Source organism: Microtus oregoni, unplaced genomic scaffold, assembly GCF_018167655.1.
Source record: "Microtus oregoni isolate MIOR12 unplaced genomic scaffold, Mior012 000013F_ref0000133, whole genome shotgun sequence".
Taxonomy (NCBI): domain Eukaryota; kingdom Metazoa; phylum Chordata; class Mammalia; order Rodentia; family Cricetidae; genus Microtus; species Microtus oregoni.
Genome location: NW_024543072.1, coordinates 32,013,817 through 32,039,561, shown reverse-complemented (window position 1 = coordinate 32,039,561; position 25,745 = coordinate 32,013,817). Strand labels below are relative to the sequence as shown.

Here is a 25,745-nt window from a genome sequence, read left to right as displayed (position 1 = left end):
GACCGAAGAGTGTGTCTAGGGGGCTGCTGAGTCTGTGTCAGGCCACTCCCATCTCTGCCGCATCCTTACTTTGTGACATCGTTGAGCGGATTTTCCCGAGCTTCAGCTCCCTTATGAAAGAAAACATAGCGACATGCCTGCTGTAAAGTTGTTGTGTGGACCATTTAGTAGGATGCGTGGCACATGGTAGCCTCCAGTAAATATCAGTAGTGGCAATATCGTAATACCTGACTTTTGAGGGTTCTGCCCTCTATCTGCCCTGATGATCTCAACTTAGTAACCACAGATATTTAGCTCTGTGGTTCCCTCAGCCTTGTTCTTGTGCCAGTAAACAGATTTCTCTGACTTTGACTTCGTTTCTTGGCTTCCAGACATTGGAAGTCTGCTAGACCACTGAGGCCAAGGAGCCTCAGCCTAAACTCCTTGACCCCAAGGTCCGCAGATCTTGTCCCTCCTCAGGGCCACCCTTGACTTGGGGACCCAGAACTAGAGTTTGCCAGGCTCTATTCTGGCCCTCCAGACTTTTTGCTCATCCTTTCCCCACTCTGTTTGCCCGAAAACAAATGTCTCTTGACGGAGCCTGACCCACTTTGTCCTTTCCATAAGGGGGGTGGCAAGGACACGAGGGGGGCATCACCTCTCTTCCCCATGGTATAGAGCAGCCAGGCGATCTGTGAGCCTCCTGTGGCTATGTTCAGAGAAGCTTGGTTTAAGCACAGTGACAGTGAGCATGGCCTAGTAGTGGTCACTTCTCCCTGGATCACTGATGGCCACTGAAGCAGGAGAAGGGTGAAAACTCTGTCCTGTTCTAGTGGTGTCCCTGCTCCCCTGCTGCCATCTGGGGGTCCAGGAAACTGCTCTGCTTTGTTTATTCAGTGCATAAACGTCTAATGGCTCCCTTTGCATCTGGAGATCTGACAACTGTGTCTTCATCAATACGTTCTTGGCTTTGAAGATTTGCTCTTCTTAATCAGTTGGGGGAAATCACAAGTACTTCTGGTCCAGCTAATCTGAAGAAACACATTCTGACCTCAGCTTTTAAAGCTAATGCAGTTTAGGTCCAGGTGTCAAGGCTTGACAAAGTGGCTCCCCTTCCCCTAAGGGTTGCTCAGAGCCCACCTCTAACCATTCTCGCTGTGTTCATTGTCACCAACAGATGATTGGGACCATTGCATTCAACCACAAAACCCTAGCCATACCTTTATAAAGAGTTCCACAGCAAATGCTCTATGCTTAAGCAGGCAGTGAGATTGCAGACCCAGACTGTGTCAGCAAACTACAGCAGGGTAAATGGGGAGACCCCACAATGTCCACTTCTAAGGACCCGCCAAAGGATTTCATACCAGGAATCCCACGTGGATGTTGTAAAAGCAAATAAATGAGCCGCATCTCCTCCCAGTTAGTGACCAAGTACCAAAAGTAGGGGGTGGGAATTCAAGTAAGTTGAGTGTCATAGTTAAGAGCTATGGATCCCTAGATTATATCAGGGACTCTAGGAGAAGCTTGACTTCAGGGATCCGGATAGTACACAGGCAGAAGTGGTACCTCCATCCAACATCTGGCACTTAGAGAAATTCATCAGAACTCAGGGCCACAGCATCATCTCAGCTGCAGACGGTCCAGAAAACTTTGAAGGGACAAGGGACTAGAAGCCTGGAGAGGACAGTCATTAGACACCTGGGCCCAGGGATGTCCCCTGGACCCCAGAGGCCCTGGAGCCCAGGAGAGCCAGTTGTGTGGAATCTTGTTATAAGATGGACAGCTTATCTCTTGGGGACAGACACCACATGTCTTTATTGGAAGTCACAACGCCTATTGTGGTCCTCAGAACCCACCTCTGTCAGCACAATGACCAAAGTCTTGCATCAAAGTACAGAGGCGCTAACCCAGGACTTACCCATTAGGGTGTGTATTCTGCCCCCTTGGATGCGAGAGAAAATTCAGAGCGAAAGAGCTTACCAGGGAGTCCGAGCTCAGGAGTCTCTAGAAAGAAATGAACAATAGTCTTTGAGCATACCTCGGTTTTAGGAGAGTAACCTTTCCCCTGTAAGGTGTTTGTAGTGTGAGTGAGGGCAAGTGTGTGTGTATTTGTGTGTGTGTGTGTGTGTGTGTGTGTCTTCTAAATTGTCTGTGTCACTCACAAAGTTGAACATAGTGTTGGAACAAAGTTAAGTACTCACCAAAACCTTGTGAAAAGAATTTGAAAGAAATGTGTCTTCTTCTTATTCCATGACTGGGTCGTTTCTCTTTTTCAGCGTCCCCACTGAATAATACATAAGGTGAGGCTGTTTACCCTCCTTCCACCTCCTCCAGAGGAAAGTGAAACACTCCAATTCCATCTGCGTGAGGGGAAGAAAGTTCCTTTCAGGGGCTCTCAGGCACAGTTAGTCGACACTGATTTGAAAAGAACAACATACATATTCGTACCCACTTGTCAAGCACCTGTGATGTGCCAGCCATGGCCTCCTCTTGGCTCACACAGCACCAATGCATGAACAGTGCTTTACTTCTTTGAAAGAGCATCACCCCATGGGCTTAGAGCTCCTTGAGGACTGGGGAAGAATCACTCCTTGTCAACCATTAAGCTTTGTGCATGTTAAGGGACCATGTTAAGTGACCAAAAGGGCTTGTTGTGTGGCCTGTGGGCATGGTCCTTGTAAGATACACAGGCTGGGTCTCAGAATTGCCCTGCAGGCATGACTAAGCACCCTTCCATGAGCAAGGCTGCCAGTTTGTGCAGCTGATGGGAAGAAAGGGTGCTCTGCTCCAAGAAGCTTAGCACTGAAATCAGAGGCAAACCATCCTTAGACGTGACCCAGAAAACTGGCCTCTGACCTGAGATGGCAGCGCTGTCAAACAGAGAAGTCAGCAGAGACCGTAGAGTCCCAGGTGGGCTAGACGATTCCACATACTAAAGAATAAACGCGTCCGGAGGTGTGGTGCTAGAGAAAGTCAGTAGAACCGAGCATGAGGGTGGGAAATGAGAGAAGCCTCCACTTAAACATGAGGCCTCTGCCAGGACTGTGGAATCTTGGAAAACATGGGAAATTTTCTTTTCTGCCATAGAAGGGGGGAAAAAATGTCTGCCTGTGTGCCAAAGAGAAGCGGATGTGGTCAGAAAGGAAGGAGGCAGAACAGGCGGTGGGCGGGTGGTGTTTACAGGCTTCTCGGAGTCTGACATAAACAATGCAGAATGAGGAAAATCCTAATTTTAAAACTTACTCTGCAATCATGGTGCAAACCATCCGAGAACTGGGACACGGGCCAGGGCCAGGGCCAGGGCTGGGAATTGGTGGCTGAGAAGTTGAGTGGCTGCTCAGAGGCAGAGGGATTTGTGACTCATCTGGAGACACACAGTGCCTTGGCTGGGTGGTTGCCCCCGCCCCCCCCCCCACCTCAGCCCCCTTCGCCACAGCCCTGAGCCAAGCCCTCACCTGCTCCATACCTCTCTTCTCTTCAGTAGCCTGACAAGGACTAAGGCCAGATCCTGTCAGGGTGGAGTTTGGAGCAAGCGGTGCTACAGAACCAGAGATGGCAGAGAGCCTGAGGCTCCTGGGTGGGAAGCGCAGTGCTGTCTTCAACACCCTGTGTAGGAAAGTTTAGTCCTCAGAGTGGGTGCCATTCTCTTCCACAGAATGATCGCTCCATCAGCAAAGGTTAAGGGCGAGGGTCTGAGCCCCTCACTACCCACCTCGCCTCAGCAGCTGGTTAACCCTTTAAAGACCAGGCTCCACGCAGTGGTTCGACAACTGTACCAGTAGTGAGGATGTTGCAGTCAGCTGTGAGGGGGTGACATTGTCAGAACTGATCTCAGCCTCACAGGGAGACGAGGATGGTGGTGTCCCTCTGCTCTGCCTGTATTAACCCTTGAAGTTGGTCAGTTACCTAAGGAAGCTTAGGTAAACCTGGGTAGCCAGGAAAAAGGCCCGGTGAGGAGGAGGAGAGAATGTCTCGGTATTTGATGCTGATGTGGCCACACCAGTGCACATCAGTCTCGGTCGTCCATGACTACTACGCCCAGGAGTCTGGGGCCATTGAGCACCGGAGAGGCCCTGTGAGAAAGCGGGGAATTTAGAATCAGACCTCTGTTTGCCATCCAGTTCTGACCCTCCCTAGCTGGATACTGAACAAGTTTCCTGTCCAGCCCTGCTACCCAGCCCCAACCTCCTCAGTGGTTTCCCGGGATTAGGAGTGGAGAGTGGTCCTTCTTGGAGAAGCTGCCCGGTCCAGGCCCTAGTTCACACTGGGGACACTGGCCAGGTCAGAGTGTGCTCAGGGACAGCTCATTTGAGGGAAATGTTTAGTGTGAGCTGTGGGGTTGAGATCTGCTTCTTCTAAAAGAGAGACGGAAAGCGTGAAGGTTGCCATAATCGATGTTTTCATTATTAGGCGCATTGGCGGGCACGTTAGCTGGGAGCTTTGGGTCAATGGCTGATTGTTTAAAATGAAAACACTGTTTATCACAGTGAAGAGAAAGGTCGTGGGAGAAAGCGAGGAGTGAGATAATAACTAATACAGGCAGAGAACGGTGTACTTTACAAAGCGTTCGTGCATACGCCAACACTCTGTCCTATTCTTACGATAACTCTCAGACAAAGGGATTGCCAGGAGCTTTTTTTTCTTCCCATTTTACACATGAGGAGCCTGAGGCTGACAGAATGATTTGCCTGAGGTCCGCAAGATCCTAAGAAACCGTAAAGAGACGGAAAGGAAAGAACAAATGATGGAGCTTTCCAAAGTTTAACTGTTAAGAGGTGCGGCAAGACCAGCAGAGAACCCTGGGAGAGAGGAGTAAGCTAGGGATGAACCAAGAGTGTCATAGATACGCCATGTCCCTGCCACTGCATTCTGAGCAAAGGACACAGCAAGCTTGGCCCTGTCTCGCTCTTCCGTGGAGAAGTTGGGAGGTTTAAATCCTAAAACCTCATTAGGGGTGAGCTCAAAGATGAGGATAAGATGTCAAAGACAGACCACAAGCGTGTTCCCTCTATAAACACTATAGACATATGCAGTCTCGGCCCATCTGACTGACACTTTGGGTTTGTCTCCCTTCTTGTGTCTGTACTACGTGATTGGCCCCAAAGCTGAGAGGATCTGCCTCGGTAGTTAGTGGCTTTGTGATGTACCCCTCCCTTACCTTCAGCCTGGGTGAAGGCTCCTTATAGATTCTGTAAGCCAGGCTCAGTGATAGAGCGCTTGTATAATCTGAGCACTTGGGGCAGGAGGATCCACAGTTGAGGGATATCCATAGATCATACACAGCATGATCTTGTCTAGCCTGGACTGCATGAGACCCTGTCTCAAAATAAAATAGAGAGAGAGAGAGAGAGAGAGAGAGAGAGAGAGAGAGAGAGAGATAATCAATAGATATTACCTACCGCGTTGCAAATGTTCCTACTCATCCCAACTCTCTCTCCCTCCAACACGCAAATTCTCCTTTGAGGAACCTGACCATCCCTGGCACAGCAGCCTCCAGTGCAAGTCCCTCCGCTGCTCAGATGAAGTCTGAATGCCAAAGCCCATTATTCAAGACACCCATCTAGCCGAGGCCACCCTAGCCACCGCTCCATTCTCACTCTTTCCTCCGTTCACTTCCCCAAGTTGTCCCTTCTGTTTCCTGGACATTCTGTCGCATGCTTGATGTTACCCTGGCCTTTGATGAAACCTCCCAGCTGAGAAGGCTTGACTTTAGCTCTGGTAACCCATTCCCTCTGCAGAGCCTCCCCAGCTCTTCTGCCTTTGTGGATCTCTACACATCCGGAGCCGGTCGCACTTGGGAGTTTTGCTACTCGTTTTCATATGTTTGCTGTGTGCTGGCAAAAATAGTCTCTGAAATACATTCATGCTTACTAATTCACTCATTTCAAGTGTGGCTCGCCTCCCCCGAAGACAAATAACTTTCAGTGCAAGGTGTGCAGCTATCCTAATTATAGATTCTAGATGAATAATAGATGTTGGGGTTTTAGAAGCGAGCAAGTATCTAAAGTGTAGAGCTGTGATAAAAGGTTCTGTCGTGTGCAAGTTCTATTAAGCCCCACACATGAAGGCATGAAAATGATCCAAATACAATATTTAATCCTTTGAGAAATATTAAGGTTTTAGAATATATTTTATTAATTCTTTGAGATGCATACAATGTATTCTGATTATATTTACCTTTTCTACTCCCTCCCAGACCTAATTCCTCCCAGGTTCAGACCTCGCTCCCCATCCTTCCTCCTAAGTTCATATTGTCTCTCTGTCTGAGGTGGGGCGGTGTTTAACAGACTGAATCTGGTTTGTGGTGCTCATACAATCACGGAAGTGGATCCATCCAGGAAATAGTAAGTTTTAGTTGCATGCCAGCTATGTGCTAGGTGCGGATTCAAAAGTAAGCCACAGTTCCCAGGAAACTGACGTCTAATGAAGAAAGAGACATAAAAACTAAAAGTTAAGATGGAATCTGGCACCTGTCAATGGTGGGAATCGTGCTCCTCCTGTGGGGGAGTGGCTCATGATGAGTTCCAGCGGGCGAGTGGATAGATACAGGGGATTTTTATTAGGAGGAAGAGCAGTGTGAGCAAAGGGTGCGGCAGGAGCTAAGGAGTGAAGGAGAAAAACAGCAGTGTACGTGGGATCAGAGAGGACAGGTCACGTTGAGCCAGATTTGTGCCAGTAAGGAACTCAGATTTTATCCTATGAGTGACCCAGTGATTTTCATGTAAAAGAGTCATAGAAACGTTTTATGTATAGAGCAAACAAGTTTGAGAACTTATGCGATGAAGTGGCGGTGGGCAGGGGGGTGGGGATCAGCATTGAACACAGTTAGTGGGGCACGACAGTAGACCGTTTAGGAGAGATGCTAAAGGCTTGGATTATGTGAAAGCTGTGAGCAGTAGACAGAGAAAAGGAAGTAAATCCACACAAGACTTGTGCGGCAAAAGTCACAAGATGCTGAGTGGCGGCTGTGGTGGTCTCTGTGAGGGGTGGGAAGGTCAAATACAGCCCTCACTTCTGACCTGAAAGGTTGGATGTAGCAGAGAGGGGAAGGTCCAGCTCTGAGGTGGTGATGGGGAGTTCTGTTTGGACCATGCGGGATCTGAAGTGCTTCAGCATCCTGATCACAGACATCCTCTTAACACCCACCAAGGGACTCCAGGCGACCACTGTTGAAACTTAAAAAGGACCTCTGGGAAAACCATTGCCATCTCATCTTCTACATAAACCAGTTATGCATTTTATAGGCCAGGCTCTTTCAAGCCACTGTCTGGGAATAAATATCTAATTTTCATATAAGAAATAAAAATGCAATAATTTTCTGATAGAAAGCCATTCTCCTTCACTAGGTTTTACTCTTGATGAGTTTGGTTATTTCCTAAGTTAAGCCACCCCTCCATGATGGAGGTAGATATTGGCTCCATGGGGCTGTAGGAGAGATCCACTTTGAGCTTTAGCAACTGTAAGACAGGAGCAAAATGAGACAGAAGTGTAGCCTGCTAAGGTCACAAGGCCAAGCCTATGCTCTGCCAGATACATTCTTGCTGGGGTGTGGTGGTTAAGAAGCTCAGGATATACATGCATTCCAGAGCATCCTATGAGGCCACTCTCTTCCTTCTTTTCTGAGACAGGCACACTTGTGCTCCTCATTACACCATCTCCATTTGTGAGAAAACCTGGAACCAAACTAAATTTGATTATCTTCCAACCTGGCTGTCCTCGAGAGTGTGGTCTCAGGTCTCTGCCCTTGGCTCTGGGCAGGGAGATAAAGGCAAAATGTAAATTGTAACTCCATCATAGCCAAAGGAATTGGATTGACCATCAGGGTACACAGTCCCGAAAAGGTCAGCATTGTAGTGGAATAAGAAGCACATCCACTGGAAACAGAGTTCTCCAGACTGGACACAGCAGAGTTGGCTGTGAGAGGGGCAGGGAGCAAGCCTGATCTGGCACTGCTGGGAATGCCTGTCCCCCAGCCACTCAGAAAGTGTCACAATGACTACTAAGAAAAATAAAAACTGAGGTTTGGAAATAATATCTAGTGATGACATTGTCTTGGCCCCTTAGTTGGGACACAATGACTCCAATGTTGTCATTACATGAACCCAGCAAGCAGATTAGCCAGTTGGTTCTCTACCATGCTAACTCATGCATAATTATATTACACTCAAACAACACACTCATTTCTGTACAGTAAAATGTGAATATATAAATATATATACCACTGTATTTAGGAATATATATGTGTGTGACAACAGTTGGTTTTAAAAAGAGTTCATGAATTTCAAAGAGAGCCAGGAGAGGAATATATATTAGAAGTGCCCCCAGGCATGGTGGTGAACACTCTTAATCCCAGGAGGCAGAAGCACACAGATCTCTGAGTTCAAAGCCAGCCTGGTCTACATAGCAAGTTCAGAGACAGCTAGGGCTATATGGGGAGACCCTGTCTTGAAAAGAAAAGAAAGAAAGAAGGAAGGAAAGGAGGGAGGGAGGGAGGGTAGCCTGGGAGCTACAGATAGATCTGGGGGCTCCGCCTGGCACAGCACACCAGCATGCACAGTAAGATGAGCTCTCTTCGACTTTGTATCAGGTCAGTTTCTGTCACTTAGCTTCTGCCAACCATAATACACTACAATTATTCTCAACAGTCATCGAGGGCATGAAGACAAGAGAAAAGCCTCTTGCAGCTGCGGGCTCACCTCCTCCCCAGGCGGTCCAGCCTTCCCTTCACTTATGCTGGGGTGACTGGCATAGAAAGTACCGTGGGGGTAGCCAGAAGCAGCAGTGTTTCCATGTTCCCTAGTAGGGGATGCTGAGACATCATCAGTGTCAGCTTGAGCAAGTAACTCCCTTTTCTACCATTTGGGTAAGCCCTGCCAGATCTTCTGTTATCTCTGGAGAGGAAGAACTGTATATCAAACAAGGCCATCACCTCTTAGCTAATAAATGGAAAACTCACCATTCTTTAATTATTGACTTATAAGCATTATTGCCAAGCATTGCTGTCGTTCCTGGTTCCGGGGGTGGAAATACGTAGAATGTCACTATTAGGGTCCAGTCAAATGCCCCATGACTGTGCTAGGGGCTGTTAGTTAGATCATTGTACAGCATAGGTTTTCTTTACCATGGGTACTTGGAAGTAGTATGATACAATGATCAAAATCACAGACTCCAGAGTAAGACAATCTAACCTCTTAGAGTCTGTAGAATCTATAGGACACGATATATACCAATGCTTTTAAACCTCTACCCTCTCTTGGAAAAAAAAAGACAGAAAGAAAAGAAAATCCAGTTACAGTGTGGAATCTTTTGAACATAAACTGTGATAACAGAGTACATAACACTGTGGTTGGGATGAGGTAGGTGCTCTGTAACTATCAGTCATGATCATTATGATTATCATTGATATACACAACATACCCTGGGAGGAGATACGTGGGCTAAGAATGGCCACATGTGCTCCTCTGTCATTCTGTGTAAGGATGGGAAATGGACAGGAAGAGTAAACAGGTACTCAGAATGCCAAGGTCACAATCATGGCGATAAAGATTCCAGGACACTAAGCCCAGGGGAGAGCAGCACGTGAGCTGCCAGCCATAGCGGTTCCCACAAAGCATGTTAGCTTTAGGGGGAAAGTAGCCAGTGCTCCATCATGGCTTTTCTTTGACCTGTTTTCTGAGTGCTAGTTTGGTTTCATGGTAGAATTTAAAGATGCTCTGTTGAATAGATATTCTATTACTGTGGCTTTTCTAAGAAATTAATATAATGTTGACCCTCACCTCTTTTACCCCTCCTCTCTTCTCCTTCTGTTCCATCCTTTCAAGTTAAATTTTGTATCACCTGTTCTGGGTGTCAAACCTTATTCAAACACATTCTCCCCATGAATGTGCATCCTGTCATGGGTGACCTCTGCACCGCTCTTCTCAACCATCCCAATGAGCAGATAACTATTGGTGGTCTCATTGATGTTCCTTTGGGCTTTTCCATTGGGTCAGCTAGGCTTTTATTTAACTTACTTTGGAACTGCGTTTTATTTTTAATTTCAATTTGATTGGTTATTTTTTTCTCATTTAATCCTGATACAGCCCAGCGTATAACTTTATGGCCTAAATTCCCCCTCCCAATTTCCCATTTTGCCCAATTTGTCTGTGTTAGTAAAGTGATGGGCACCTGTCCAACTTTAAAAAAAAAAATTCATTCATCCTCTTCTTGTGTGTCCCTTCTGCTTTGCCAGGTCAAGCTGGGAACTGCCTGATCTGAGGGAAGGGAGAGTAAAAGCCATCAGTGATTCAGACGGGGTGAGCTACCCCTGGTACGGGAACACCACAGAGACTGTGACCCTGGTTGGCCCCACCAACAAGATCTCCAGGTTCTCCGTCAGCATGAATGATAACTTTTACCCCAGCGTGACATGGGCAGTGCCAGTGAGTGACAGCAACGTGCCACTTCTCACCAGGATCAAGAGGGACCAAAGTTTTACCACCTGGCTGGTAGCCATGAACACCACCACCAAGGAGAAGATCATTCTGCAGACCATCAAGTGGAGGATGAGAGTGGACATTGAAGTGGACCCTCTTCAACTGTTGGGGCAACGGGCCCGGCTAGTGGGCAGGACTCAGCAGGAGCAGCCCCGGGTTCTGAGCCGGATGGAACCCATCCCCCCTAACGCACTCGTGAAGCCCAATGCCAATGATGCCCAGGTCCTCATGTGGAGGCCCAAGCGGGGGCCGCCCCTGGTGGTGATACCTCCTAAGTAGAAGCGGACTGCCCAGCTGTGTGTTGCCAGGGGTGGCAGGAGCCAAACTGAGTTTCTGAGCCAAAGCAGACCTCTTGGTTTGCCAGCCTCTGCAGCTGCTTGTGAAGAGTCCAGCTGCTCCTCGGGTGGTAGAACCATAACCCTTAGGAAAAGCCCCTTCCTCTTAGGAATAAAGAAATCACTGATTTGACAGACTTGCTGTGATTACCATGCAAGTAGCCATATTTTGCAGCTGACCGGGATGATTCTTTTATTTGAACTATTGACCATTTCTTTCCTGTGAGATGCAGGGGAGGTAAATGAAACTAAACAGTGCCTGTGGCGGATGCTGCTTCCCAACCAATTAGAAGCGCGCGTGGAAACATCCACACCAGGTGTTCGTAAGACAGTCCCCCGTGTGTGACTGGAGGGTGTTGGGGAGTTGGGTGAAAGATACTGGGTGATGGGGAGAGAGAAGAAGTTGTTGCTACAGATTAATATCAAATATTAGTTGATGATCAGATCGTCAGCACGTTCTCTGGAAGGAGGGGAACAAGTAAACACTCTGTCTCAGAGCTGCCCTAGGAGCTGTCCAAAGTGCTGACTCCGCAGCCCTAGTGGAGACTGGCTGCTTCCATACACTCTCGTTCCAAAGAGATGGTTCATTCTAAGTGTTAGTCACAGTATTGGCTATGTAGTTCCTGTTTTCTGCAGTAACTGTGGCACTGGGTCCCTCCCGGGTTTTTTAGTGCCTCAGTCTGTGACTTTGTTTACAACTACAGATTCCTCACCAGCCCTTGGTTTACAAAGATGTACAGCCTCCTGTCATTGCAGGGTTTCGGGAACATCTCCACAAATGAGAAAGATACTTTCGAGTTTTAATCTCTGACTTGTTTGGGCACAGGAAGTGTACACGTCTGTGCATGCACATGTATTCTCACACACCAGTATTCAGAGATCATAACAACAAGTCTTGCCAGTAGTGCCTGAATGTTCATCCATGGCCTTTAAACACACATAGTATGTACACCATAAGTCCACATAGGTTAACTTCAACTATACTTACAAAGCTTCAGCTTTAACTTCTTGTCCAGCTGTAGGGAGGAAGTGTTTCTTACTTCTTTAGTGAAAATCTGGGCATTTTCTTTAAGCAAACTTGTATCACTGAGATCCAGCCAATAAAGGTGGGAAGCCAGATGTCCTTAATCCAGCTGTGTAAAACTTTTTAATGAGTTTCCAAGTATGTACAGTGGTAAGATTTCCAACCCTTTCAGCCTAAATCGCCCCCTCCTAGAAAAGAGCTTTCCTTGTTAATCTCAGTAGTGCAGGTTGTGAGATGGAGCCCTCTTTGTTCCAAAACTCGCCGGGAGAACAAACTACAGAACTCTCACAATGCTGTACATTGAATAAGTAAATTCTTCAAGCTTAATTTCAGAAGTGTGAGATTCCAAGTCTGGAGCCATTATACCGATTCTGTCATTGACCCCAAGCCTGCTAGAGTTTGGGGACAGAGAATGTGAACTGGGAAGGCTTGTCCATTGCTTTTGTTTAAAATGCACTGTAGTTTAATTGCTTTTATGCTCTAGTCCCAGAGGATGCGACTCAAAATTATATAGCACTAACTTCACGCCCCAGCCATCAGCTCCTCTCTCATAGACTAGTAATTGATGGCAAGTCATTTATAACAACACATTAATGCCCATCTGTGAGTTGCAAAGACTCTTCTATTTAGAAATAATTCAGCTGTTATTTTTGTTATTTTCTCTGTCCTTTCCCATGCTTCCCTCCTTCTTTATGGCAGAGCTGACCTCAGAGAGCTACAAGCTGAAGACTAAAGCTGCTTATTTTCCGTGCTGACACAAGAAGCTCCAATCTCTCCCTCATTGAATTAGATGCCACTTTTATGAGATTTGGGGCAGTGGATGCTGATCTTGGAATCCAAGCCACATAGCCCCACTTTAAGAAAACCTGATTTTTCTTTCCACATCTAAAATTGTAACAACAGATGAATAAGAAAGCGTTTATATTAAAAATCCTATGCGAGGTTTCAGTCTTTAAATGTCCCTAGCACATTAAGATATGAGTCACACAATTATATTTCCATAAAATATAGCTTTTCAAAGACCTGTCTATACTTATAAAGCAAGGTGCAGCATGCTTACCTAAGCTTATTCCTACTTAAAAAGAATCAATTCAGATTTTTAAAATAAACTACCCCCAGGTGGTTTCCTGGGGAATGATGTAATAACAATTGAGAAGAAATATGTGAGAAGGGCTTATAAAAGGTAAAATCACTATGCAAATATGCTTTACCGCTGTCATTTGTTACTTCTCTAAACTCTCTCTCTCAGTCCTGAAGTCAACCTGGTAGAACACTCAATTACCCAATAGCCAATTATGTTAAAGTTACCATTGTTTTACAAGGAGATGACCCCCTTTCTCTCTGTCTGTGGATCATTGACTTTTAGCTTAGTCAGGATATTGCCAAACAAAGGGCTCTCTTACAGAAGAGAGTTAACCTTGAGATCTCTGCCGGGGGTCACCTGCATTTTCCCATCAGCCTGCATGTCCCTTGAGAACGGGGGTCTGATGCCAGACGACATCAGTTTCAAACAGACTCGCTCTGAGCCTTTGGTGTGAGTTGGGTGGTCTCTAAACTATATTTGGACTTTATATTTGGGTCATAGTTTCTTAGTGACACAACAGTTTAAAACCTCCTGTATTTGGAAGAACATTTCATCAGGTCTTAAATCCTTAAATGAGGTCACCCTTGAGATCCTCTAGTCTATGATCTCCAAGGAAATTGAGGCCCATTTAAATTAGGTCAACTATTCAGGATCACAAAGCTCATCAGCACAGGCCTGAGTCTCCCAGACCACAGCTTACAATACAGACACATTGCCTGGGACCTGGGGTCTTTCCTCGACTCCAGCCAGAAACACTGCCATTGTTCCAGAATCATTCACCCACAAATCAATTAGCCGAGAAATTAAAAACAATCGGGTCCAGAACCCTTTCCGTTATGTCAAAAAAAGGAATATTCCAGATTACTTTCTATCTGTGACAGCTGTTTTGATAGTGAACCCTTAATCTGTTCTCTGCTGATTGCATACCACATCGGCAGGTCATTGATGCCATCCACAACACATGGGAGGCTGGAGGCTGGTCCCCTGTCTGCCTTCCAGTCAATGAATCATTTTGGATCCCCACACACACACAATGAATACCTCAAAGGCCAAAGTCATGGTCTAAGAAAAACTCTGCATAGTAAAATAAAATAGCAATGATTTATAAAAGATTTTGCAAAAGGCTTCCACACGCGTTTTCTCATCCACAGTCATCGTAAGAAGTGTCATTCAGTGGTGATGGTGGTGGTGTTATTGTCCTCATCTTACAAATAGCAAGTTGAGACCAAAGAGGGTAAATGATGTATCCACAGGCACACAAACAGGAAAAATGCCAAAAGCCAGGATTCAAACTGGGCCTTTTGGCTCAAACCCCCATTTTCTCCCTCTATATGGTGCTGTCCCTTAGTTTACCCCTTAGCACAAAGGAGAAGAAAGAAAAGGAGAAGGCAGGTCACTGTCATCTGCACGGCCATGTAGTCCTCCCCTACCCACCAAGTGGAGTCATTAAAAATGAGAGAATGAAAGCTGTTTGCTTCCTCAAAGAGCCTTGTAATCCCCAGGGAGGTTGGCCCAGAAAAACGCCTGTCAGGGACTGTGGTGTGGGGGAGGTGGCTGTCACTTGTAATTAATGGAGTAGGAAAAGCCGTTCCCCTAGTCTCCGAATCCCTTAAACACAAGTACAAAGACAGACAGGAAGCATGCATCCTATAGCCGAGGTCCCAGCTGAGCACTGCCCTGCCACCCGCGGTCCCTCAATGCCTGCCAGGAGCAGCCCATGGGGCGGAGGCAGTGAAAACAATGGCTTTCCAAGGCCTTCTTGGCACATTGAGTGTTCTTGTTAAGAATAGAGGGCGCAATTAAACATCGCTAGAGCCAGCTCCCAACTGAGTTGCAAAGAAAGATATAAACGCACACATATACCCGCACGCACACGCACGGACAAAGACCTACCACACTCACACACTTTCCAGGCTGAAAAGAAAATTAATCAAAAACCCAATGAATGCCTGAACTCTATAATTAAGCCTAAATGATCCTTAGATAGAACAGGAGCCGAGTGAACAAGCTCAGTGAGCAAGCACACAGATATTTTTACCCCAGAGTCTTATTGTCATTAATTTCTTTTGAGATCTGGAGTACATCTGGTCCCCATTTTTCTGGTAGGACATCTGCCTATAGAAAGCTTCCCAGAGAGTTGCCAAGGTTTATCTGACCATTCCCAAGCACTTCTATAGGAATTCCTATGGGGAAACATGGTATCATTGATCCCCGAGTTAGGCATATGCTCTCCTATAACAAAGCCCATGGCTAGCCTCAGTAGACACTGGCGTGATCTCTGAAACACTCCAGTGTCTCAGCGAGGCATTGTCTGATGTAAGACATTGTTTGTTGGATCAGTAGCACATGGGCTGCAGCTGGTGAGCCGACCTTCATGTTCCATCAGCTTGGAAACCCAAAACCTCATTCAGTCCCTGCAGAGCAAAGCCTGATCTCTGGGAAGGTTGGGGATCTCTCAGCTCTCCCCAGCATTGGCCACCTGGCTAAAAGAGGACTATCCCCAGGCAGGGGCAGAAAAGAAAAAGACGAGAAGGCCACATGGTCCTGTAGGTAGCTAAAACTCCTCCTTGAGGAGACAAGTGGCAAAGTGTCAGGACAGGGCCAGATGGAAAATCCCAGCACAACTGGCTGGGTTGAAATGACCACAAAAGTCATCCCAGAACAGCTGTATTTTCCTCATTTGTGGTCACATAGCACAGAGGGGTATGTGTGTGTATATATATATTCAATATTTATATATATTCTATATATACACACACATACATGTTTAAATCTTTTCTTGGGTCTCTACTGGCCTTTCTGTCCCTACAGTTTTGGCTAAGTCCTTAAAGTTTGCAGGTGGTTTTACAGACCTGCCATCTTGAAGGAGATAAAATGAGGAAGTACTTCCCCTCACCCTGTATATACACAACATATCCCAGGCTATCTCACAATGGTGGAGGTATGGCTGGTTCTGTCTTCTCTCTACATCTGCCTATAGTGACCCCTTTCTTTATGGTCTCTTTTGGCCCCGCTGCACAGTTGTCTTTAAGCCTGTCCCAGTCCCTATTCCATGCCTCAATTATTCCTTTCTCCCAGCTGGGCCAAAGGATGCTCCCTCAAAGAACCAACTCCTCTTTCCAAGACAAATACAGATCCAGGCTCTAGGCAGTGGAACACATGGCCAAGCATCGAGCTTCTTTTGCCTCTAGGCCCATGTTTGTCTTCAGCTTACCTAGAAAAAGTGGGTTGATCCTTAAAACAGCTGAGTGCTGTTTCAGAAATACCAGGGGGTATGGAAGATACATATGTCACAACTGTACAGTGAAGAAGAAAGAACCAGACACAGAGCCAAGACACAAGCAGAACCCAGTGCTACTGAGGATTGTAAGGGATACAGACAGTGCTGTGAGATATTTAAATGGTAACATTGTTGAATCTGGGGCTGACTGAGGGCTGGTTGAGGCCCAGCATTACTGGAACAAGGAGGAGATAAAAAGGAGAACAGGATGCTTTGTTAGTTGCCAGACCTAGGGTGAAGGTGAGGCAAGCAAGGTACTAGGACACGTAGAATTTAAGAAGGCACTCACACTCAGGCCTGTGTGCTCACATGCCCCTGCAAGAGCAAACCTTCTTGGTGTTTGCCTTTGGTGCCTGGCTTGCTCCTTACTCTCGGCCCCGCTTCACATCTACCTCTAACTCTCTGCTGTCCACACAGAAGAGCAAAGCAGGGAAGGTATCATGGGATTCTCCAAATGCTCATTCTTCCAGCACGTCTTTCTACAAGTATTTCCTACATACTTGGCAAAACAGAATCCGTGCCCTCAGTGGGACAGTGCACATAGGAAACTATAGAAGGCGGTCCTTGTGCCACTGGGTCATGCATTGGGAGGTAGCCCAGGACCTTGTAAAGTGTCTCAGAGTCATCTCTGTACCCAATGGGTGCATCAAACAGTCTACAATTTTTAGAGACTGGTATGACCCCTCTCTCATGCCTAAGATAAGTGACAGGACAAGACTTCTCAGGCACACTGTCCTAATGAAAGCACAGTACACACCCCAGCAATCGGGTTATCTCTCCATCTGCTGTGCCCCCACCCTAGGAACCAATTAGAATATTCCACCCAAATGTGATCCAATGACACGCTAATTGTAAAAATAACAGGAAGGATAATGCATGCACTTCAGGCTGAGAACTATTTCATTAAACTGGGCTTTGAAAGCAAGACAGCCAATTAAATTATTTCCCACTTTACTCTCTCACATACCAGAAGCTAAGGAAGGCTATTACTTCTAATTAATCAGAGAGAAAAGACTGTGCACATGCATATCAGAAGAACGGAGGTAGAGACGCTGCCACCGCTACCTTCGTCTGCTTGCACATACGCATGTACACACACACACACACACACACACACACACACACCAGAAAACTAAGGACTATCTCACCTAAAGAATTCCATGGATCTTGCTGGGCAGTGGTGGTGCACACCTTCAATCCCAGCACTTGGGAAGCAGAGGCAGGTGGATCTCTTTGGTTCGAGGCCAGCCAGGTCTACAAGGTGAATTCCAGGAGCACCAGGGCTACAAAGAGAAACCCTGTCTCGAGAAAATAAAAACTTCCATGGATCTTCTTAAATGGAAAAAAAAAACAAAAAAAAACAAAAAAAACTTCTAGTCCCAAGAGCCACTAATAAAATCAAAGCATTCCTTCTTTGAGTACATCCATGAAAAGAGAAACAGGACATTTTGTATACAAGAGTAAACAGCTTTACAGTCAGTTTAATTATGAGCTTGTTACAGAAAAAAAAATGATCTTGTCTTTTTGCCTTTAGTAGATTATTTCCACCCAGCTCTCTATATCCCAAATATATTATTCATTGGTACAGGAGACCAGGGGACTGGGCTCCTGGGCCCTGATTTCGTATTGATGTCATGCTGACCTTGACGTATTTGTCTGTGGCATAAGAAGGAGGCCCCTTGTCAGTGCCATGTGCACCCCACAAGTGTTTATGAAAGCACACTTAACAGAGCAAACTTAACTGGGTTGCTTGTGTCTTGCCTTAGGAAAACTAGTAGACAAAAGTAAACTACACACTTACAATATTTTCTATACAAAAATTATGCTGTTTTTAAATTGCTTTTATATAATATATGATAGAATTAATAGACTAACGATATATGGATTAATATAAATAATAAATCATAAAGAGCATGATTAGTGAGGCAGTCTCCATGGTGATGTGACTTTCGTTCATGAGCATCTGTGTGGTGTGCTCTGTGATCACCAAGTAGACTGTGAGTTCGGCTTAGGCCTCTGCTCACATCTGCTTACCTTGTACCCAACCTCCTCCCCACCTCACCATGTTTGTTCTTCTTTGCCAGGTCAGGTACCAAGGGCTGGCAGAGTCTGGCACACTCGGCACCTCTGACCTATTCTGACTAATCACATTCCTGCATTTACAGATGCCAAAAGGCATGGCTGCTATTCTGGTGAACGGGGTACAGAGAGGGCTGCTTTCTAAAACATATCTTAGACCAAGTCCCTGTTTGTATATGAAATGGGTTTATCTTCTAATTTCAGAGTGTTAAGACAAGTTTACTTAACTGACTACATAACTTCCTAAACTGAAGCCATATAATATATATAATCAGAAAAGGCAATGACATTATTTAAATGTGGAATTATAAAAACATTTGCACCCTAGCGATCCTGTGAGCAAGTCCAGCACACACAAAATCTAGACAAGTGACTGGGGAGGTGGCTCCCTGGGTGAAGTGCTTGATGCACAGGCATGAGGACTTGAGGTCAGATCCCAAACACCCACCAAAACCCAGACAGGCAGCATGTATCTATATGCAACGTTGGAGTGGAGTGGCAGAGGGGACAATCACTGGCTAGTTTGCTGACTAGCCTGTTTAGCTTGACTAGTGAGCTCCAGGCTCAGAGAGAGAGAGAGAGAGAGATCCTGTCTCTAAAAACAAGGTGTAGAACTCCTGAGAAAGACACCCAAAATAGACCTGTAACCTCTGCACTTAGGTGCACACATATACACCCACACACATATAATACACATACACAAGTGTACACACACACAAACGTGCACTCTGACATATATGTGACATATATATACACACACATACACCAAACAAAAGTTCAGGAAAGAAAGAAAAGGATTCACAACATCTACTTTACCTAAGAACAGCTCCCTTTGTGCATTCAAAAATGCTTTCTGTTTTATTTTTTAAAATTGGGTCCACCCACTTTTTTAGGACTTCAGCTGTTAAGTGGTAGATACACATGCCCACAAAAAAAAAAAAAAAAAAAAAAAAAAAAAAACCAGCTGGTGTATATTTTCTTCCTAAAGAAACTTTGATTGAGAGCTTCAAATGGCATGATATAGACACATAGTGAAGACGAAGGCTTTGGCAATTGTCCTGAGTCAATGACAGAAATCCTGGTTTACACCCAGGTCTCCAGTCAGTCTGGTTCCTGCACCCGGAATTCTAAGGGGCCCTGCTGGAATGTCCACCCATTTCTGTAGTTCTTTGTGCTTTCCCAATGGACTAAACACACAAGTGACCTGAGATCCCTTCACACTGCTTTAGTTTTTAATCTTTTAAAAATAGATGAAAGTTACAGACCTCCTTTATAGAGATGTGTAGATGAAGATGCTCAGAACTTTGCACAAAATTCAAGCTATTATCCATTTGAAAATCTACTTACAAAGCTTGAATTATGAATGTCTGCTTTTAAGGAATGGTGTTTCCTTGGCCACTATCTCAATGTGCACTGTTTACATGTTTCCTTGTCCACATGCAGGTCTCCTAGTAGGACAAGGCAAGCCCAGCATACAGAACCACACGGCAAGACACTGAGGAGGAGGATATGAGCAATGGCTGGTGGCGCTAGAAGCTGACGCCCTGGACAGCTGATTTCCTATTTGAAAAGAGTGCCATCTTGCCTCCCATCCTGTGACCAGTACCTCCTCTCCCCACCGCGTGTGTCCAGCCAGGCCAGCTGGTTGGCTCATGGAGGAGCTTTGTTAAAATGGAAGTTGTGCCTGCTGCAGCTTTTGTGTGTGGAAAAATCGAGTTCGCCCGCACCTCCTGCTCATCCCCTCCTTCCACGTGAAGCCTCCCAAGGACAAGGCTGGCCATCCTGGACTGAAGAGACCCCACACGGCCCAGCCCTGGCTCCCAAGCCTGCCTCCTCACCCCACACTTTTGGTGGGAAACAAGGAGAATATCTATCTCCCCTTCTCCTCACTCTTCTCTATGTGGATAGCCAATGTCAATCATCCTCTGAGGTTTCTCTACGGTCTTTGGAAGGCAACTGTTCGCCCTACCATGGACAGGCTTAGTGCCTTCGGATGTCCAAGAGCAGCCCTCACGTCACCAGGATCAGTGGAGTGAGAGCAGAATTTCCCCCAACAGGGCAAAAGTTGTCTATGTTGTTTTCTTGATTGTTTTATTTATTGGTATTCTTCCCAATTTATTTATTTATTTATGGGATCTATATTTATTAGACATCAGGAAATCTACTTCCCTCTCTCAAACATCAGCCCCAGATCTGTCTTGCCGACCCCTACAGAGCACAGTAAATGATTCCTCTTTGAAGCCACAAAAAAAAAAAAAGAGAGAGGAAAATTCTTCTCCCTAGTCCCAAATACTTCCACCCCAGCCAGCTTTTCAACCCAAAATGGGATCAGAAACTACCAGCTAGTAGCAAGCAATCCAGCCCCACGAATCAGCACAGGTCCAGCTAACCAGACGGAAAGTCAGCGTCTTCCAACCCCCTTCCTGCTTTTGCACTCTTTTCCCTTCTGCTCCTTCACAAACCCGTGCAAGACTGAGCAGCAGGCTCCAGCCTGACTGTTAACACTGGATCTCTCCTTCCGCTCTGGTGCAGAATGTTTGACACCAGATGCACGTTAGCGCTGGGTCAGGAGCTCAAACCCACGCACCTGATTCCCATCTCAGTTATCCGTCCTAGAGGCTCCAAGGAGCTGAGCAGCCGAGGTCTTCTGAGGAACCCAGATGATTCTAACTTGTCAATGCAGTTGATAGGAAAAAAACACCCTTCTACATCCCTGTTCACCTCCAAGACCCCTTCCTCCTTTAGTTCACAAGCTTTCTCTAGAGTCCCCATTGCTCCAGTTCTTTTTCCTCGTTACACCTTCTCCCCACTGGCACCATCAACCTGAGCAGACCCAAAGGTTGACTGGTCCCGAGAGTCACACCTGAGGCTGATGCTTGCATTTGCCCTCTAGAAGCAAATGCTCGTCCCCTGCCCAAGTTCACCTTCCATCTGCACATCCCCCCACCACCACCACACATGCCTCCCTCCAAGAGCCTGAAGGTTCCATGGGTTTCCCTGCCTCTCTGTCCCAATTTTGAGGCAAAGCTTATTCCGGTCTTTATAACCCAAGGGTTGGCTGTTTCTGCAGAGCAACCTGAATTACCCGAGGGCCCACTGGTGACAGGAAAGGGTCATCCGTAACAGGAAAGTATTGTCCCCCAACAGTCCCTTACCCAATAACCTGACAGCAACCTGCCCGCTCCAGCCTCCAAATCATAGATGACTAGAGACTTCTCACCTCTCACGTTGACGAGTTCTCAAACAATGAATATATAAGTGAAGGGGTGTGTGCGTGCACGCGCACATGTGTGCGTCTGCGTGTGTGTGTGTGTATGTGTCTGTGTGTGTGTGTATGTGCTGTGTACCGCCTTCATATAAACGACGTGGACCTTTGAAGATGCTGAACTTCCACTTTACAGTATAGAACTTTACCTGAAAACAATCAAGAACTTGTGCTGTCTTGCACTCGGCGGATTCCCTGAGCACCTTTCCTCGAGGGCCCAAGTGAACGCCATAGTAGTGCTCCCTGCAGAATGCTGTAATGTCTAAGAACTGTTGGGTGTGTTAGAGAGTGTGTATGCTGTATGCACAAGAGAGTGCCCCAGCATAGACAGAGTCTGTTTTTGTGCCCCGCCTCCTTAGCAGCTTCCCAGAGCAAGTAGATTTCTCCTGCATTCATAGCACCATGCCGTCTTGCCCTTTTAATCAGACTGTCCTGCACCAAGTCCCATCTCTCAGGGTCCTGCTCTCTGATAGAAAACGGTTCAGTCGGTGGGTGCTAAAGAGTTGAGTGTTACACTTCTTAGGTGACATTTACCTTTTCATTGGGGCTATAGACGATGCCTTAATCTGAAGGAATAGCTTGAATGCTGGGAATTCCAGGTGCAGAAGTGGGCCAGTAAGAGAGATTATTTTTATCTCAGGAGGGCATTTTAGAGCCTCCCCTTCCCCGTACCTATCTTTAAAGTCAGCTCATAAGTACATGAGCATGAGCAAGCACACTTACCTACATCCACATCCCATAATTTTGGAATACCTCCCTTGCATTGGACCCATCTTTAAAATAATAAAAAAAATGTAAAAAGGAACCAGCTAAATTAGTTTAAACCTCATTGGGAAATGCAGCCTATTTTTTCACTGGCCACCAACCATCTGGTCTACCGCACCCTGTTCCATTTCCTTCCTGCTCCTTCTCTTTTCTGCTACTGGCCTATCAGTTAATTAATGTGTACATGTCCTCTCTGCTCTCGCCTTGTTTCCCCCCTAAATGGATTTTCTTCCTTAAAATTGTGTTGTTTTTGGTGTCGTCAAGGACAGAAGTGGAGGCTAAGAGCATGAGCATGTATGTGTGTCGCTGAAGACAGAGAAGCCAGGTATTCTGCTACAGTTTGAAGAATAACGCCACAAAGGAAGAGATGAAAGCTGGCTCTGCAGAGTGCCTTAACAATGACTTTAATTAGGAAATTCTGAGTTGTCAGTCTTTGGATGTTACATAAACTCAAGTGGATGTTGCATCTCACTTCTCTGGGATTAAAAAAAAAGTTAAATACAGTATGTATTCAACAATGACAACAAGTATATTTTTTTTTCTTTAATTGGGTCCTTAAAGATTTAGTACTGAGGAGGTGGGGGATTTGAGGGTTTGGAAGATGGCTCAGGGGTTAAGAGCACTTGTTACTCTCCAAGGGGATCAGAGATCAGTTCCCAGCACCCATGTCAGGTGATCCACGGCTACCTGTAGCTCGAGCTCTAGGGGATCTGACACCTTTCAGACCTCTCCAGGCACCCAGACACACATACATGCACACACATGCACAGAGAGGGAAGGGGAGGGAGGGAGGAAAGAGAGAGGAAGAGGGAAGAAGGAAGGAGATACACTTCCCCAAAAATAAAATAATTTTTTGTTTATTATTTAGTACCCAATTTTTCATAAAACCAAGGGAAGGCTCCAGGTACATACAAGCTTTGGGATATATAGAGGAGAGGCACAAGAGTCAGGCTCTGTATACTTAACAAAGCTCTGCCAATGAAGGCCACATACTGCAACCAGATTCCATTCACTGAGCAGTTTTACAAGGAGAAATAAACATAGACGTTCTGAGCAAGGAAAAGAAATATATTCCCCCTTCTTCCTGAGGATACATTATTGGTCTTCATCTGCTAAGGCTGCCGTAACAAAATGCCACTTACTAGGTGGCTTATACACACACACACACACACACACACACACACACAATTATTTCTCACAGTCCTAAAGGTTGAGAAGTCCAAGATCAAGTTCCCTGCACACTTAGGGTCTGCTAAGGACCCAGGTGCTGGTCCATTGACAGCCTTCTCCTGTGCTCACATATAAGAGTGAACAGGCTCCTTCAGGCCTCTTCACAAGGGCACTAATTTAGATCACAAGTACTCCATTATCATGACTTAATCGCCTCTCAACGCCCCACCTCTCCCACCTCTGACATCATCATCCTAGGACTTAGGATTTAAGCATTTGGATTTGGGGAGGAGAACATACAATCAGCCCATACCACTATTCTAGTCTCTGATTCAGGGAGGAGAAGTTGGAAGAATATCACAGAAATTGCCCTTCACCTCTTTCTCACTACCACTCCTTCTTAGAGTACCTTGGTCAGCCTCTCTCTCTCTCTCTCTCTCTCTCTCTCTCTCTCTCTCTCTCTCTCACACACACACACACACACACACGCATACAAAGTTTAGCTGAACCTTTGCCATCCAAGGAGCTAACCCAAACCCAGTTATTTTGAAACGATTGAGTCCAGGCAGGCAGTTAAGTTTCTGCACCGTTGCCTTCTCTCTCACAGTTGAATTTTTAAAAGGTCAGATATCCTCTAAGCAAGAGTGGAAGGGCAGAGTTGGCAGTGAAGCCCTAACATACACTTGGATCCTGAGAAGTCAGTGTAGTTGGGAAGTAACTGAAGTCCCTAGCTCTACCAGGCCTCTCCCCTACCTCTCCCAACCACCTGCACCTTGTTCTTGCATTGCTGGCTGGTTAAGTGGCTGGTGTCATCCAGGTAAGAGCTGCTCTCTCTTTTAGTCAAATCTGTCATGGTTATTTTCCACAAGAGGCATGACTCTTCTCTGGGGCCAGCAGTTTTAAGAAGACTGAGAGCCATTAATTAATATTCATTCTCTCTCTCTCTCTCTCTCTCTCTCTCTCCCTCCCTCCCTCCCTCTCTTCTTCCCCTCCCTCCCTTCCTCTCTTCCTCAACCCCCCTCACAAGCAAGGAGACACAGATTAAGAGAAAAAGATAATCGTTTCTACTAACCTCCATCACGCCTCTGTCAGACAAAATTATGAACTCAAATGGATGAGGGAGTAGATTTAAACATTTGTACTCATTTTTGCTTTGTTTTGTTTTTCAAGACAGGGTTTCTTTTTGTAGCCCTGGCTGTCCTGGAACTCTGCAGATCTGTAGACCAGACTGACCTCAAACTCAGAGGCCAGAAGCCCTCCTCCTTCTGCCTCCCAAATTATGGGATTAAAGGGGTAAGCCTCCATTGCTCCACGAAGCATTTGTGTTTTTAAGACAGCCCCACCCCGCCCAAGTCAGCAGAGTAACACATGCTCTACTCTGTAGAAAGCAGTTCCACAGACAACTTAGAGAAGGGAGTCCGGCATCATCCCTGTCATAAAGCATGATCTGAAGGCCACCACCCATGAAAGGACACCTGCTAGGTAAGTATAAGGCCTTACGTTTGATTTTTGGCACCAGCACACACACACACACACACACACACACACACACACACACACTTTAAAGGACATTGGTAGTTTTCCTTAGTTCATTCATTCTAAGCACCAAAGAGTGGCCCAGCCATCATGAGTCTCACTGTAGAATGTATGTGTACAAAGCTCTTCTGTAGGCGTGAGAGCTAGAGAGACGTGCGACTGTTAGTGTAAACTGGAAATAGAAGTTGTATTTGTTCCCCATTTTAAAAGAACCTTGAAGCTTGTATTGAACTCTGGTGACCTGGGAGAGGGAGCACGAATGTTTCTGATTTTCAGAACTAAGCTGGCTACATAGAAAGAAGATACTTGGGAACGCAAAGATAGAATATTCTCCATGAGGGAGTGATATAACACGCCTAAGCATCTTGAGCTACAAATCTGATCGCATAAAGTATGTAACATACTAATTACTGAAACCTTCCTACCTTCTCATAGCAGAAAACACAATCAATCCCTTTCTGAAGTTGTTTTACCCACTCACCACCATGTTCCCCAAAATAGAATCTAGCCAACTGTTCATGCTAACCGGTGCTTCCTCTGACTCCGGCCTGAAGCAGACAGCAGTTCACAACAGTCAGGATGTCAGGACACTGGCTGAGCAAGCCACTAGGCCAGTCACTGTTGCCAAAGCACAGGGTGTTAAGAGGGCCAGGACTGCATTTCATCAGGTCAAAAGCCTGAACCCTTCCCCTCCCCAGTACAACCACCTCACCATATTTCCTAGGCTCTGAGCCCAGACCCAGGCCCCTGGGA

The 25,745-nt window shown here is 46.0% G+C and overlaps 1 protein-coding gene across 1 annotated transcript in view; it reads left to right on the top strand.

The window, feature by feature from the left end:
* Fam78b (family with sequence similarity 78 member B) overlaps positions 1-22,805 on the top strand; it is an 88,619-nt gene extending 65,814 nt beyond the window's left edge. Inside the window, exons 2-3 of the mRNA XM_041662939.1 lie at positions 10,211-11,106; positions 19,700-22,805. Coding sequence (XP_041518873.1) covers positions 10,211-10,733 — 523 coding nt within the window. The 3' untranslated portion in view covers positions 10,734-11,106; positions 19,700-22,805. The remainder of the gene's footprint in view (positions 1-10,210; positions 11,107-19,699) is intronic.
* Positions 22,806-25,745: the final 2,940 nt, after the last annotated feature.